General features: G+C 43.5%; 2 protein-coding genes across 7 annotated transcripts in view; one reads left to right on the top strand and one right to left on the bottom strand.

The window, feature by feature from the left end:
• Positions 1 to 1655, bottom strand: part of LOC127389300 (uncharacterized protein F13E9.13, mitochondrial-like) — a 48353-nt gene extending 46698 nt beyond the window's left edge. For 4 of the 5 annotated variants that reach the window (XR_007890613.1, XR_007890612.1, XR_007890614.1 and 1 more), the window contains exons 1-3: positions 1577 to 1654; positions 1300 to 1375; positions 644 to 726 (exon numbers count right to left, since the gene is read on the bottom strand). Coding sequence is in view for 2 of the 5 variants with exons in the window: in XM_051629667.1 (XP_051485627.1) it covers positions 644 to 726; positions 1300 to 1372 (156 nt within the window). In the remaining 3 variants the exon portion in view is untranslated. Of the gene's footprint in view, positions 1 to 643; positions 727 to 1299; positions 1376 to 1576 lie in introns of all 5 variants that reach the window. The other variant, XM_051629668.1, reaches the window with a different exon arrangement.
• A 133-nt stretch (positions 1656 to 1788) lies between these two features.
• CCNE1 (cyclin E1) lies at positions 1789 to 14234 on the top strand. 2 transcript variants are annotated; one of them, XM_051629659.1, is made up of 11 exons: positions 1789 to 2245; positions 2340 to 2448; positions 2686 to 2754; positions 8833 to 8975; positions 9049 to 9184; positions 9990 to 10136; positions 11206 to 11301; positions 11653 to 11787; positions 11877 to 11988; positions 12074 to 12231; positions 13033 to 14234. In XM_051629659.1, the coding sequence occupies exons 1-11, from the start codon at positions 2232 to 2234 to the stop codon at positions 13153 to 13155; spliced, it is 1242 nt and encodes a 413-aa protein (XP_051485619.1). In that variant the 5' UTR covers positions 1789 to 2231; the 3' UTR covers positions 13156 to 14234. The 2 variants fall into 2 exon arrangements, with proteins under 2 accessions (XP_051485619.1, XP_051485620.1); XM_051629660.1 differs by having other exon boundaries at positions 1790 to 2245; positions 2358 to 2448.
• The last annotated feature ends 575 nt before the right edge of the window (positions 14235 to 14809 follow it).

The following is a 14809-nucleotide window of genomic DNA, read 5'->3' as shown; positions in this document are numbered from 1 at the left end:
CTAGCAGACATTGGCCTTTTGGGCCTTCTCTTCTAGATGCACAAAGCAGACCTGCTTGCTGCCAGGGGGCTAGGATGGGAGGGTTAAATAGGGCAGAAAAGGACCTAAGCTTTTTTCAGTCCCTGAATAATCTGTGCTGTTTTGCCACAGACAAATGTGGGACAATCCTGCAGTCTACCAGTGCCCAAGGTATGCAGTGCCTCAGCTGTGCAGATGGCATTGCTCCATGACTTCATGAAACCAGAGTGTTGTACAGTGCTAAAAATACAGTGGCTGGGTCAGACTAGATGATGAAGCCTCCCACGGTCCAGCAAGAATGCTACAAACCATCTGTGTTGTAGTCAACTTTCCACCTGTGTTTTTTTTTTCTTTTAAGTGACTTGATTATTAGAAATTAAGCAACTTGACTTGTACAATTTGAGCCTAAGCTTTTACAGTTGTTTCAGGAGCATGTGATGTTTCAGGTTTGCTAATCCAGAAGGCCTATTTATTATGTTGAAATAAAAGACATGGATTTCAACATCTTCCTAAACTGTGTGGCTTAAGATGCTTTCTATGAGCTATAGACTCAGTTTAAAATATTAGCTATGCAGAAGCAGCTCTGTGTAAATGCTGCCATAGGAATAAGGAAACCAAAACTTACAACTCCAGCATCCTTGTAAGCTTCTGCCTCTTGACAAGCTTGATCAATGATCTGGGTCAATGGAAAAGAACTTCTTGGTGTCCCTGTAACAATAATGCTGCTTACTCCAGGGCATGCACAAGCCAAGACCATACACAGGAACAGCTTTCAGGCTGGGTAACTATAAGGACTGGTATACTGAAATAGAGAGACAGCCTGCCAAGGGGAAGGTCAGCTGCAGTAATCTGCTCTGCTTACCCTGAGTCCCTGGAAAGGTAGATGAGAAGGTCAGGGTGGAACAAACCCTGCTTATTGTCTCAGCTTCTCCTTGCCTCTCAGGATCTGTGAGAGCTCTATTCAACATCTATCCTGTCCCAGCACTCCTTTGTGTAATTTCCTAACTGTCACCTCTTAAAACACAGCAGTGGAGAGCTCAACAAACCAACCCCTTGTTTTCTCACTGTAGCTCCCCACACCCGGCAGGATCTCCTGCCTCCTTTACCTCATAAAGAGGAGATGCCCAAACCGGTGGCACTTCACGCGGGGCCCGCAGTGCCGTTTGAAGGGGAGGCCTCCCCGGGCCGCAGGCTGTGCCCCGGGGGCCGCAGCCGGCCCAACAGGCCCTACCGCCCGGGGCCTCCGGGCCGGCCCCGCCGTGCTCGGCGGCTGCCGCTTACCTGGCAGCGCTGCCACGTGCACCATCCCGACCACCGCCGCCTTCAGCCGCCCGAAGGGCCCGGGCCGCAGCATCGCCTGCGGGAGACAGGCGGGGAGGGAGGGGATCAGGGCCGGACAGCGGGGCGGGCGGGCCCCGGCCGGCCATGGCGGCGGCCCGCCCCCCGCCGCGGGCAGGCCGGGCCCGTTCCCGCTCTCAGCCGGGGTGGCCCGGGCCCTCCCCTCGGCTCCCTCCGCTCCGCTCCGCGCCCCCCGCCGCCCCCGGCCCGCTTTGCCCACCTGAGGCGGCCGCGGGCGCTGCTGCCGCTTCCGTGTGGGCGCCGCCGGCCCCGCCCCCGGCCCCGCCCCGCCCCGCCGGCCCCGGCGCGGGACCCGCGCCCCGCGGCGCCCTGCGCTGCCCGCGCTGCCCGCGCTGCCGCCCCGCGCCCCCCGCAGACCCCGCCCCGGCCGGGCGCGGCCCCCGGCGCTGTGCGCGGGGCCACGTGTGCGGGCGGGCGGGCGGGGAGGCGGCCCCGCGCCGCGCGTTTAAATGTCCCGCTCGGCGCGGGCCGCGCTGTGCGCAGGGACGGGAGCGGCCGCGCCGTGAGGCAGGAGGCGCCCAGCGGAGCCCGCCCGCGCTCCCGCCCTGCGCCCCGCCGCTGCCGGGCGAGCACCCACCCGCCCACCCACCGCTCTCGGCCGGCAGGGCTCGGGGTGACCGGCGCGGCGGTGAGTGAGCGAGTGCGGGGGCCAGGGGCGGCGGGTGCCCCTGCCGCCTCCCGGGGTGCCCGGCTGCGGGGCGGGGGTAGCCGGCGGGGCTGGCCCGGGGCTGCGGCCGCCCTTTCTGCGCTGTGCATCCGCGCCTCGGAGGCCCTTTGTGCGGACTGGGGCCCGGGCCTGCTCGGGCGCTCCCCGCACGGGCTCCGCTCGCCCCGACCCGGCCCAGGCGGGCACCATGCGCCGGGAGAGGTGAGTCCGCTGGCCCCGCCGTTGCAAGGCCCTGTAGGCCAGGGTCTCCGCCAGGAGCTCCTCAGGGGGCTCCTCGCCGGCGGGGCTCCCTCAGCTTCTCCTCTCTTGGCAGCGACTGCGCGGAGGAGAAGGCTCCCGCCAAGGGGGACAGGGGTGCGGAGCACGCCATGCGGGCCCGCAAGAGGAAAGCTGATGTGGCCACGGTGAGTGCGGGCCCGGGCTGGGCCGGCGGCCCGCCCTGGTGCCCGGAGGCCAGAGCCTGCCCCGCCGCTGGGCTTGGCTGCGGGCCCTCACCTCCTTTTGTTGGGTGGTCGGGGCCATGCGGTGGTCTGGTGGTGGGCAGGCTGCGGGGTGGTCTGTGCAGGGCTGTGGTCCTGAGGGACCGGGCACGTGTCATAGTGGCCATTTGTACTCCTGAAATTATATCTTGCTGTTTGTAGTTCTTACAGGACCCCGATGAAGAAATTGCTCAGATGGAGATGACTAGAAAAAAGCAGTATGAAAATCAGGTAATTGATTTGGCTTTAGATCATATTCCTGTGGTCTTACCCTAGTTGTAACGTTCTAGTACTTCATGATTAAGAACATGGTGCAAGAGATGTACAGCTGCCATATGCTGTATAGCAGTGAGCAAGGGGGACTATCAACCCTCTGGTGAGGAGTGCACAACACTTCAGGTTATACAGGTTGCTTTGGAGTCTTTGCAAAAGATGAGGCCTGTGTTGATTTAAAACATTGTGTTCATACTTCAGTATGTCCAGTTGTCCTGTTACTGCAAGGGTTCTTAATACGCATTGAGGCCTGCATGGAGGGACTCTGCATTGACTTCTCTGGAGAGCTGTTAGAGTACAGTGATGTGGCTCTGTGCTGTTCTTTGCAGGCCGAAGCACTAGACTCTTAAGCATATAAACAGAATAATCTCTTAAGTTGGTTCACTTGCAGTCACGTATCTTACCTAGGTATCATCTGGGAGAGAGGAAAGGTTCCCTTTCATTCCACAGTCATCTCCATTCCCCTTGGCAAGAGTTATTGTCAGACTGACAGAAAGTAAAGGGTTCCTGATTAGAACTTTGAAGTTTATCCTGATGGTAATGCAGTAGGAAAACAGGGTCAATTTCTCTGCAGAACAAAGGAGTAATTTCATAAGGAGTAAAATCACTTAGCTGTAGAAGTCAGGCCTGCAGTGGAGGTTAGTAGTGACCATTGCCAGCTTTCTCAGTAAGACATTTAGAATTATCTGAGTTACAAAGTCAAAACTTTAGTACTGTCCTTTAGCTGCCTTAGTGCCCTTTCTGTGATCTTTGAGCCCAAGATGCTATTGGTATCTGTATGGGATGCTGTATTGGTATATGGTATCAAAAGCATGGTGATTCCATTCATTGAGATGCTCATTCTGAAACAGGTTTATTCCCCTCCTTTCCCCCCCCCCGCCTCCACATGCACACACATGGTTGCTCAGGCACTATCACTCGGGCTTCAGCCTGTTAGTGTACATGCAGGGTGATACTTAAGCTGCAGAAGTCATGATCACGGAGTACAGACCATTCTCATTTCGTGCACAAGGCTGTGCATAATGTGGCACATCTAACCAGAAGTGGCAGCTGGAAGTTCGAAGACTAAAGTGCTACCATAACAGATGGGCATCATTGTTTGGAATGGCCTCTGCTTGTTGCAACTGCGTATACTAGTTATCAGTCAACATATTAAGCAGGGCTCAAATGGTGAGCATTTAATGAGGGCATCTCTCCTTCCCTTCTGTCTTTCTTTTGTGCAGTATATTAAACTAATTTCTCACTTCTGACAAGGAAGAGCTGCCTGTCCTTCACCACAGCTCTCTCCTTCACTGTAAGATTCATTCTGTTAGAGCTAAGCAAGGGCTTCTTGTGCATGTTTATTGCATAATAATAAGGTATTGTTAAAAAACCCTCAACAGGAAGCCAATTTTACCATCTTCCAGAAAGATGGTGGAAAGAAACTTAAAATACGTTTTGCGTATGTTGACCTTCAACTTTGAAAGTAGATAAATGCTTTCAGTTTTGTGTTCTTGTTTGTGTTCCTGGCCTGGTAGCCTTTCAATGGTACTTCGGGAATTATAAGTAGATTAAAGTTTAGATAATTTAGATAGTAGGCATCCAAAATACGTACTTGGGAATTCAAGTTTTAGGATACTGGTGGGATTTGGCCCTTTGATTCTGTAAACCGTAAATAAAATGGGTACCTGTGTATCCGTCTCTTCATAGAGAATGTTTTTTTGTTGTGACAAAGTAGCCAGATTGTAACAGATCTGTTTTAAAAAGCTAACATTTGGCTGCACAGCAGCAGCTCTTCAGTCGATTGTGTGACACAAGCTATTCTCTGATATAAATTGCCATGGGCCACTAATGAGAATATGTTTACGGTTCCAGCAGCCATATAGCAGGCTTGTATGATAGCCAGTGCGGTAGTTATTCTGTTGAGGCACAACAATTCTACAATGCAAGTAGCTATAAATCCACTGCAGCCTATACCACACGACTTCTACATTAAATAAATTGTTTACTGACACTAGTTTATACACAAGGCAAAATATCATAGTCACATCCCACTTTACAGCATCTTCATAGTCAATTCATTAGTTTGCTTCTGTTGAACATAAGGCCTGAGTTCTTAATTAGGATGCCGTTACCCTTTATGTGATGAAAGGGTGGCTATATCATCAGGTTTGTGACAGCAGAATATTGCATAAATTCTGTGTTTGATTTTAGAGAACTGGCACTGCTATAATTCTGCTAGCAATTCTCATATTAATTTTGGCTGCTTTCTGTGCACAGATAAAATTCCAAGGCTCCATGTAAAACAAAATTCATCTAACTAGATTATAGTAATTCATGCCATTTTGTTATGAATTACATGGCCACCTCCATCTAGAGTGGAGAGTTGAAACTAGAAGTGAGCTTCTTCAGCTGAAACTAGCTCATGTTTGCAGAGGAGGAGGAGATGGAGTAAACTTTCAAAAAATACTTTTGATCAGTTCCTCACTATGCATTTTTCCAGAATCTGCTCTTACTGTTGTCGAAATGCTTGTTTCTTTAACTAGTCTGAATTCTCTTTGGAAGATCCAATTTAAAAATAAGAACAAAACAGAAAGCCCCCCCAAAAAATGGGCAGGACAATATTCAGACTTTTTAGAAAATTAATAGTAGTATGTGCTATTCAGAAGGAAATGGAACAACTTAATAATGTGAGTTGCTCCTCTCTCTCCTATTTATTAATTCTGGAATCCCTTTCTGCTGGCAAAGAAATACCACTACACTTCAAACTAATGCATCCTGTGAGTGATAAGTGGCTGGAATTATAGGTCTTACAATTTCTAATGGGCAAACTAAGGCTACAGTCTAGTAGTTGGTACCTCTGTTATGACGTGCTGCTTTTTAGGGGGAGACAGACAGGCCTATCCCTCTGCAGTTCCTCTGCCTTTGATTTTCATGCTGAAAATCCTCTGACCTTGCTGTTTGAATGCATTTCTGGGTCACCTTCCTCTGCTTTCCAGCTGCCCTTCTTGCTCTGGGTTTTATGGAAGCTTGTTCTGGTGTCTCCCAGCTCATGTTGAGATGCTCAAGTGTCTCAGCAGCTTGTATTCATAGGTATAGCTGCTTCATTGAGGGCTCTGCCTGTAGTAAGTAACCCCAGTGGTTGCTACCTGCTCCATCATGTGTATGGCCTATATGCCTGAAAGATGTCCAAAAGATGTGTTGAAATGAATGGTATATCAGTGAATGATGACATGCTGCATAAAACTGAAGCGTGAACACATTTGAGCTTAAAGGAAAACGCTTTTGAACTCCTGGGTTTTCTTTATTTGGAGATGTGTGGGCTTTACTGCTCTGATGGACTTCTATCACCTACCTTCTGCCCTTCTTGGTGCTGCTTTTCCTAACAAGCCTTCTCATGGCCTTAGCTCAGTTCCTCCAATCTGTATTTAATTCTCAAGTCTGAGATACAGCTCGGTATCTGATCAATTGTTCCTATTCCTGTATCTGGAATATTGCTGTGGGTGTCACCAAACTTTCTTTCTGGGCTCCATATAGATTTGAAGAGGCAATTTTCCCTACTGATTTTTGGCTTGCATCCTACTTCAGCTCCTATCTGTCTGAGAAGTAAGCCCAAGACTGTAGGATTTCCTCCATTAGACTGCACAGATTCTCTGTAACATCTGTCACTTTTTAGCAGCTTCCTGCTTGTACATTGGCTCTGTGCAAGCCCAAAGGAAGTTCTTCATGGTTTCCTCTCACCCTCCCCTCCTTAAACTGTTGTTTTTTTCAGTGGTGGCTTGTATTTCCTTACAGTTACAGTGTGATGTAATGCAGTTTCTTGATATTATTTCCTAATTTTGGTTCAATCTCTTTCAAAATCTGCTTTAAAGACTCAGGAGTCTGATTAATATGCTCATTTCCTCAATGAAAATCCATGCCAGAGCTGTGGTCTTCCCTCACTCTAATTCAAACTCCTGTCTCTCCCTCAAAGCTTTACTTTTGAGGGCCCTATGTAATTGTTGTCTCTAGCTAAGCCATGTGCTTTTTCTGTTGCTTGCATTGTTTCCCTGATTGTCTTGGTGAGTGACATTATCTTGTAAAAAACTTTCTCTTCTCAAAACCTGTAAGAGGTTGACCCTTGATTCATATTTTCTTATAGAAGATTAGGGGTGGTGAGGTCTCTGAAATCAGTTATTGCTGCAGTGTAGTATGTGAGGTATCTACTTTAAGAATTCTGTGGAGCAAATCTTGGCCTTCAGAAGCTGCTGGTGTAGTAGGCACCTTTAGACACTATATAATCAACTGCTTCTCTGTTGGTTTGCTGATTAACTGATAAGGTAGCACTTCTCCAAAGGCTGTTGGCAGCTGGTCTTGCCATACAGTTTGGAGGACAATGTGTTCCTCTAGTTTCGAGGGAGGACAAAAATTAACTTTAAGCAATCTGATGTGACACTTTCATTCAGACTTTCAGTTCACAAGGGATCTGTCTTTTTTAAGATAAAGATACTGTTTCCTGGTTTTGCTTTCCCCCACCCAAATTAAATCATGGCATGGCTGGGTATGTAACTGTGCTATATTTGCATGTAGAACTCCAAGAAAAAAACCACCATCTTAATGTAGAAAATTGTACTGTTAGTACTTAAAGATTCTTTTCATTTTCAGTTGTTGCTTTTTGTTTTGTTGTTCTTGAGGCATGTTAGTAATCTTGTTAAAGATTTCTGTCCTTTTAGTACTGGGGTTCACAGCAATGTGGTTGACTTCACTGCTAGGCAGAAATGCTAAATTTTAATTTCATGGGGCTGGCTTTGTATTCTGAAAAAGAAAACAAGTAGTCTTTTCCTGGGTAACTGATAAAACATAGACCAAGATCTTGTTCAACAGAGTTAGGCAGAAAAGTAAATGTAAAATTAAATTCTGGTCTGTGGAGAATGGTCTGTCTTCTCCCCCCACATAAGACTAAATAAAATGGTCCAAATAAAAGGATATGATAGGTGAAGTGCTGGGAGTCTGTTTGCAGACCTTGGCAAAATTCTGCATAAGAAGTGGTCAACTTGATGCTTTAGTGGCAGTTGCTTAACATGTACTTGCTTTATTCTGAAAACAATTGGATTGTAAGCACTTCGTTTTTTCCTCTTGGCACTGCAGGATGAATGAGTAAGAAAAATTCTATAAACTACCGCTTTGCTGTGTTCACTGTCAAGATTGCTTTGCATGGAACCATGACTTCAGGCATTGCATCTACATACTCCTTACCAGAAATCCTGACCTTGTATTTGTATAATTATAATCACAAATTGGGTTTTAAAGTTCTGTCTGCTTATTCTTTACCTGAAGGCAAGCATCTTGCTTTCATGCAAAATATTTTTGGTAAAAACAAAATGCAACATCGTGATAGGAGACTCTGACTTAAATATTCTTCTATGAAACAGCTGTGGTCCTTCAAAAGGAGAACAGGGTAAATGTTCTTCAGCTTTAGTTGCAAACTTTCTCTACTGTGTAAGTAAGCAACGCCCTTCTACTCAGCACCGGTGAGACCACACCTGGAGTGTGGTCTGTGTTCAGTTCTGGGCTCCCCAGTAAAAGAGAGACTTCAACATAATGGAAAGAGTCCAGCAAAGGGCCACTAAGATGATTAAAGGACCAGAGCGTCTCTTCTATAAGGAAAGGTTGAGGGAGCTGGGACTGTTTAGCTTGGAGGAAAGAAGGCTCAGGAATATTGCATCAGTGTAGATAAATACAAGAAGGGAGGATGTGAGGAAGGTGGAGCCAGGCTCTTTTCAGTGATGCCCAGGGGTGGGACTAGAGGAGAAGGACACAAACTGAAGCACAGGGAGTTCTTTCTAATAATCAGGAAGCACTTTGATAGTGCGAGGGTGACCAAGCACTGGCACATGTTGCTCAGAGAAGTTGTGGAGTCTCCATCCTTAGAGATACTCAGAAGCCTTCTGGTCATGGTTCTGGGCCACTGGCCCTGCTTGATTGTAGTTTCTGTCCTAGTTTCTAGCCAATCTCTTCTGTTTACAGCTTAAATTATTTAAAAAGACGGAGTGTAAAATCTTGTATTTCATTTAATAGCCATCGTGGAAAAATGTTCACCAAAATGCGCATATGCTGATTCCTACTCCAGATAAAGATGATGATCCAGTTGGCATTGATTACTCTCCCTTTATAGAGCTAAGTGTTGTTCCAACTAGAGCTTCACCATTACCAGTGCTAGGGTAAGTGTGCCATTTTGCTGCTGCTTCTCCCCTTTTGTCTTGTGATTCGAGACTAAACATGGATCTGTCTTAGCTGGGCGAACAGAGAAGACGTATGGAAAAACATGATAAACAAAGAAGAGACCTATGTGAGGGATAAACTTTATATGCAAAGGCACCCTCTCCTGCAACCTAAAATGAGAACAATCCTTCTGGACTGGCTGATGGAGGTAAGCTTTTCTGTGCTTGTGAGTATTTCAGGTGTGCTTTTGGTGAAGTTTACTAACTGTGAGTACGTTTCCTGATCTTTACATAACTCATTTAGCACTAGACACTAATATTCATCCTCAAATTTGTCAATAGCACCAAACTTAAAATATTTTATAAAATGGATCGAGTTAGTGGCGTACAAACTGACAATATATTCTGATAATCATTTAGGTTGGTAGTGGATAATAATAATAAATTTGTCCCTAAAGCTCCACGATATAAATTCTTTAAGATCAGATAAAAGCTGCACAAATTATTATGAAGGTCATTGTAAGAAGGAAGGTGTGGTGGCTTAGAGACCAGATGCACCTCACAACCTCTCTGTAACTGGTATGTAGAACATACTACAACTAACTCTTCTGTCTGCCTGCCAGTCTTTTTGGCTGTTTGGATGACTTGGTGGCAAAGCCTCTGTTCTTGATGCTGAAGTATTTGTGAGAGTTTTCTCGTCTGAGGTTTTGGAATCATGCATCTTTGCAAAAATGAGGAACTGATGTTCTGACAGTCTTAGAACATGTGCTTACATTTCCTAAATGGGTTTTCACTCTGATTTCTTTGCTTTGGGAGCTGCTGAAGTGGCAGTCATCTTGTGTCAAAGGAAACTGTTTAACTCATGTTCTTAGTTAACATGTTTCTTCAAAATAGCAGTGAAGCAGAAAGCCAATATGAATTTTATAGCTAGCTCTTTTTAAAATACATCTCTAGCATCTGGTTTTTACTCTGTAACACTGTTTTTGACCTTTGTAATCTCTGATGTCTCTCCAGGTTTGTGAAGTCTACAAGCTTCATAGAGAAACTTTTTATTTAGCACAAGATTTCTTTGATCGGTTTATGGCAACACAACAGAATGTTGTAAAAACACTATTGCAGCTTATTGGTATCTCTTCTTTATTCATAGCAGCAAAGCTTGAGGTAAGTATCTCCAGCTTTAACATAAAAATGGGAATCGACAGACAACACTTACTGTACACTAGATGCATTTTGGCAGGTTTTATGAAATTTATTGCTATGACTTTTCAGCTGAGAGAGAGAAAAAAAGAGCCATTTTCCTTTTCAAAATTCCTCCTATTTTTTGTAGAATTGGCTACTATAATTAACATTAGCTAGCATCACAGTGTATCTCTTTTGTCTCTAAAGGTTAGCCTTTTCAGTGTTAGAATAAATATAAAGTTTTTAATTGCAGTTGCTAAATGAGGTTTTGTCTAGCTGCTGTATACAGAGATGACTTGTTGCACATCTGTTGTCAGTGGAGTACCTACTGGATGATAGTCTAAGCTATTCAATATCTCATAGAATGGCTTGGGTTGGAAGAGACCTTAAAAATCATCCAGTTCCAACCTGCCTGCAGATCAGGTTGCTCAAAGCCCCATCCAACCTGCCCTTGAACAGTTCCAGGATGGGGCAGCCAGAGCTTCTCTGGGCAACCTGTTCCAGTGTCTCTCTACCCTCAGACTAAAGAACTTCTTCCTAACATCTAAATCTACCCTCTTCCAGTTTGAAATTGTTCCCCCTCATTTTATCACTATATAGGTTTTCTTACTGGAATAAATTGAACTATTAAAATAAGTAGTGCTTTTAAAGTTCTCAATGCTTGTATTTGGAGAGAGCGTTTATGCATCAATCTGTTCTTCTCAAAGGAGAAAAGGCCTTTTCTTTAGGATGTATAAGAAAATCTTTGTCATTTATGATCTTGTCTTAGTTATAATGTAGTCAAACATAATGCATGTTGTACTGCATTATGTACTGTTACACACCCATCAACAGTGAAAGGTGAAGGCTACAAGCAGGAAGGTTGAACAAGAAATGTGTGTATTAAAGTCAGAGGAGAGCACCATGAGTAAGGATGGGGGTTGTTTTTTTTTCTCCTGTGTTTTGAAATGCTGAAGTAGTGGTGGGTTGTCTTTTTTATATTTTTTTTTTCTGTAGCATGAGACTAGTTAAAACCCTTTCCACAAACAATACTTGATCTCCTGTCTTTCAGGAAATTTATCCACCGAAGTTGCACCAGTTTGCCTATGTTACAGATGGAGCTTGTACAGAAGATGAAATCCTCAGTATGGAATTGATCATTATGAAGGTAGTATTTCAAAGTGGAATTAGTTCTACTTTAGTTTTTAAAATGTCTAGCACAATCAGACTAAAAGCAGAGAGCCTCACTTAATCTTGTGTTGCAGAGAGGAACAATTTCTAATTAAAAAGCAGTGTTCTGTAGGTTACAAGTGATGTAAAGCATCAACCAGTCTGTGTATTAACAAAATGAATTGTTCCCCCACCCTATCAGCAGGAGGAGGTACAGGAGAGGATTAGATTTTTGTGTTTCAAAGATTCCTTGACCAACTGGAATTACAGCTTCTGATCTGGAGTAAATGAAGTTGCACAGTTTAGGTTAGAAACTTTACTGAAGTATTGTATATGTCTACTTTTTCAGGCTCTTAATTGGAACTTAAATCCACTGACAGTTGTATCCTGGCTAAACATTTACATGCAAGTTGCTTATTTAAATGAGCTTTATGAGGTATTGCTGCCACAATATCCGCAACAAATATTTGTACAAATAGCAGAGGTAAGACTGATTTCTTCCTTCAAATGCTATTTCACCTGGAAAAAAAGGTGTTCTTGTGGTAGACTTGTTTAACATCTGTTGTCTTGTAGCTCTTGGATCTCTGTGTGCTGGATATTGGCTGCTTGGAATACACATATGGAGTACTTGCAGCTTCTGCTTTATATCATTTCTCCTCATCGGAGCTGATACATAAAGTTTCAGGTATTGGCATTTATAAACTAAGTCTAATGTGCTTACAAATGTTAAGTCTTCATTCAGGAAGATGAGCACATATCTTGTTTTACAGGTTATGAATGGTGTGAGATAGAGGAATGTGTAAAATGGATGGTTCCATTTGCAATGGCTATAAGGGAAGCGGGAAGCTCCAAACTCAAACACTTTAGAGGTGTAGCTCCTGAAGACTTGCACAATATACAGACGCACATAAACAGCTTGGATTTGCTGGTATGTATATGCATATTGAAGACAAATCTGCCTGTAGAAGCTTCTAAATCTTGTTTCCTCTTTGGTTAGAACACACAGTGAAGCATTATTGGATTGAGACTGAGTGTAGTCAGATGATAAAAGGCATAAGGTTGTACTCTAGTTCCAAAACTGTTGTGACAGAGAATTGTCTTGGGTCTGATTTGTTCAGTTTTTAGTTCAAAAAGGTGATTTTTGATTTAAGCTTCTCCTCTCAAATAGCTAATAATTACCCTAGAAATTGGAATCATATTTCTACCTTTTGGAATACTTCAAATATTGTATGTTAGACTTTTCTCTGTAGGAAATGCAGATAGTACAACCTTGTCTGATGAAAGAAAATAAAGACTGATCACTTGAGACTGCTAGGTGATACTGGTGGTTGACAAGTTAAGTGGGAATGTTTTTTAGCATGAGTAACTTAGAACATCAAAATCTTGTTCAACAAATTGTGTCTAAGATAGTTGGTTTGTGGTTTTTTTCTGATTAGGTTATTTAATTGTAGTGGAAGTTAAAGCTTTTCCTGTTCAGTTGCTTCTCAATTTTGTCACCTTGAAGATTCAAGTGTCGTCATGCTGATAATCAGATTCTGAAAGTTAACACTGATCTTTTGGTGTTTCTATTCACTAACTGTTGTGTACTGCATGGTTTATCAGTTACTGGTAGGGGGGTTAGATACAGATACACATTTCCAGACTAGCAGTCCATCCAGTTACAAAATGTCAAATTATACTGATAGACAAAAATAAAGATTTTTTTTTTGTCTCTTTCCTGTGCTTTCAGGACAAAGCTCAAGCAAAACAAGCCATATTGGCTGAACAAAATAGGACTTCACCTTTCCCCACTGGTGTCCTTACACCACCGCAGAGTAGTAAGAAACAGTCTTCTGGACTGAAGCCAATATGACTATAGAAACGGTTGACAGACAGTTTTGCTGAAGTGCCTGTTCTGCTGGTTCTTACTCCTGCTCCATTATGGAAATGCTGCCAGTGAAGTTCATAAGCTTTTATGGAATCTGAAAAGGAAACCTTACTTTTTTTTGATGACAGAAGAATTTTTCTATTTGAAATATTTTTATTGAACATTAAAATATTTTAAAGATACTGATCAAGTACACCAGCCACTTAAATGAACACCGAAGAGTGCTCCAAATGCTGCTATGGAGGGTGATGCTTGATGTGACCAGCTGTTCAGAAAAAGGGCTTGGTTAGTCACTGTGCCTGTTTGTCCTTGGGATAATCTGCAGTCATACTGTCCTCTGTTGACAAATGGGCAAAAAGCCTCTTTTTCAAATGGTTGGTTTACAACTTGATGCCTTTTTAAAAAACTCTTTATTGTAAATGCTGCTATGTCTCTTATGTATCCAGTTTTAATAAAAATGCTGTCTAAGACAGCTGGTTTTATGTATATTCCTATTTTTCTTATGGTCAAGATTTTCAGACTGTGACCACTAGTAGCTGTGGGAGTTGGGGATTAATTATGTAGTAATTGTTGCATTATTTATTTACTACTACTGACTTATCAGTTAAAACTTCCTTTTTGAATACTAAGATAAAATTGTCATGTTGGGCTACTTGGATTTCCCTTAGCCAGGTACAGTTGGCTAGGGAGGGGATAATAAACATGACAAGTATTATGGGGAATCCTTCTGCAACACACTTTGTAATGATAAATGTATTAGGAAATTTTGTCTCAAAATTCCCTGTCTCAAAGCATGTTGTCTGGATTGTTATGCTTAATAGCCAGAAGTGATCAGTAGGAAAGGCTTTTCTTACAACATAATCATTTAAACTTTGGGATTTTGGCATAGTCTGACAATTAACTCTCTTCTGTGCAGAATTCTGGAATGGTGTGTGCCTTTTTACAGGAAGAATTGTCCTTGATCTTTGCAGGGTCTGAGAATCTGAGAAGTCATAGTAAGACCTTTTCTGAAAAGTCATGGTTCTGGAGAAAAAGGAAATAGAGAAATAAATATGAGAAATGGTTGCTTGTTTTTCTCATTATGTTTGTTTTGAAGGATTGTACAACAGCACGGAAAACTTGTGAGACTACCAGGATTCATCATGTTGTCCTGTAGATAACATAAGTGCTACAACACTTGGATTTCAGGAAGCTCCTACTCTGAAATAACATTACAGACATTACCTTTCACTTTCACTTTTAAGCTAAATACAACTTTCTGGTTAGTACCTATTCAAGAGTAAATGCAGGTGTTCCATATGTTACCTGGGGCTGTGTGGGAAACCTGTATCTGAGAGATACAGATATCTATGGATTAAACTGTTCAGAGAACAGATCTTGCTCTAAATAGGATTTCTCCTTCAGATGGTAATCCTACTAATGGTATAACTTTTTCCTCCCCCCTCCTAAAAGGTCAGCCTTCTTTATTTTGATGGGAAGCATTCCATTCAGAGCGTGGGGATCACAGCTTTGCAGCTTCCCAGGTAGGAATGCTATGGTGTGCTAGAGATGCTGTGCTTTCCAGCAGGGATGACTCACCTTAAGAGCTATTTTCTTACTCTCTCATTGTTTATGCTTTAAGAATCTTTGTTTCTTGTTG

This window comes from Apus apus, chromosome 11 (assembly GCF_020740795.1).
Source record: "Apus apus isolate bApuApu2 chromosome 11, bApuApu2.pri.cur, whole genome shotgun sequence".
Lineage (NCBI taxonomy): Eukaryota > Metazoa > Chordata > Aves > Apodiformes > Apodidae > Apus > Apus apus.
Note: the sequence above shows the minus strand (reverse complement) of the source record. Positions and strands in the feature narration are given on the sequence as shown.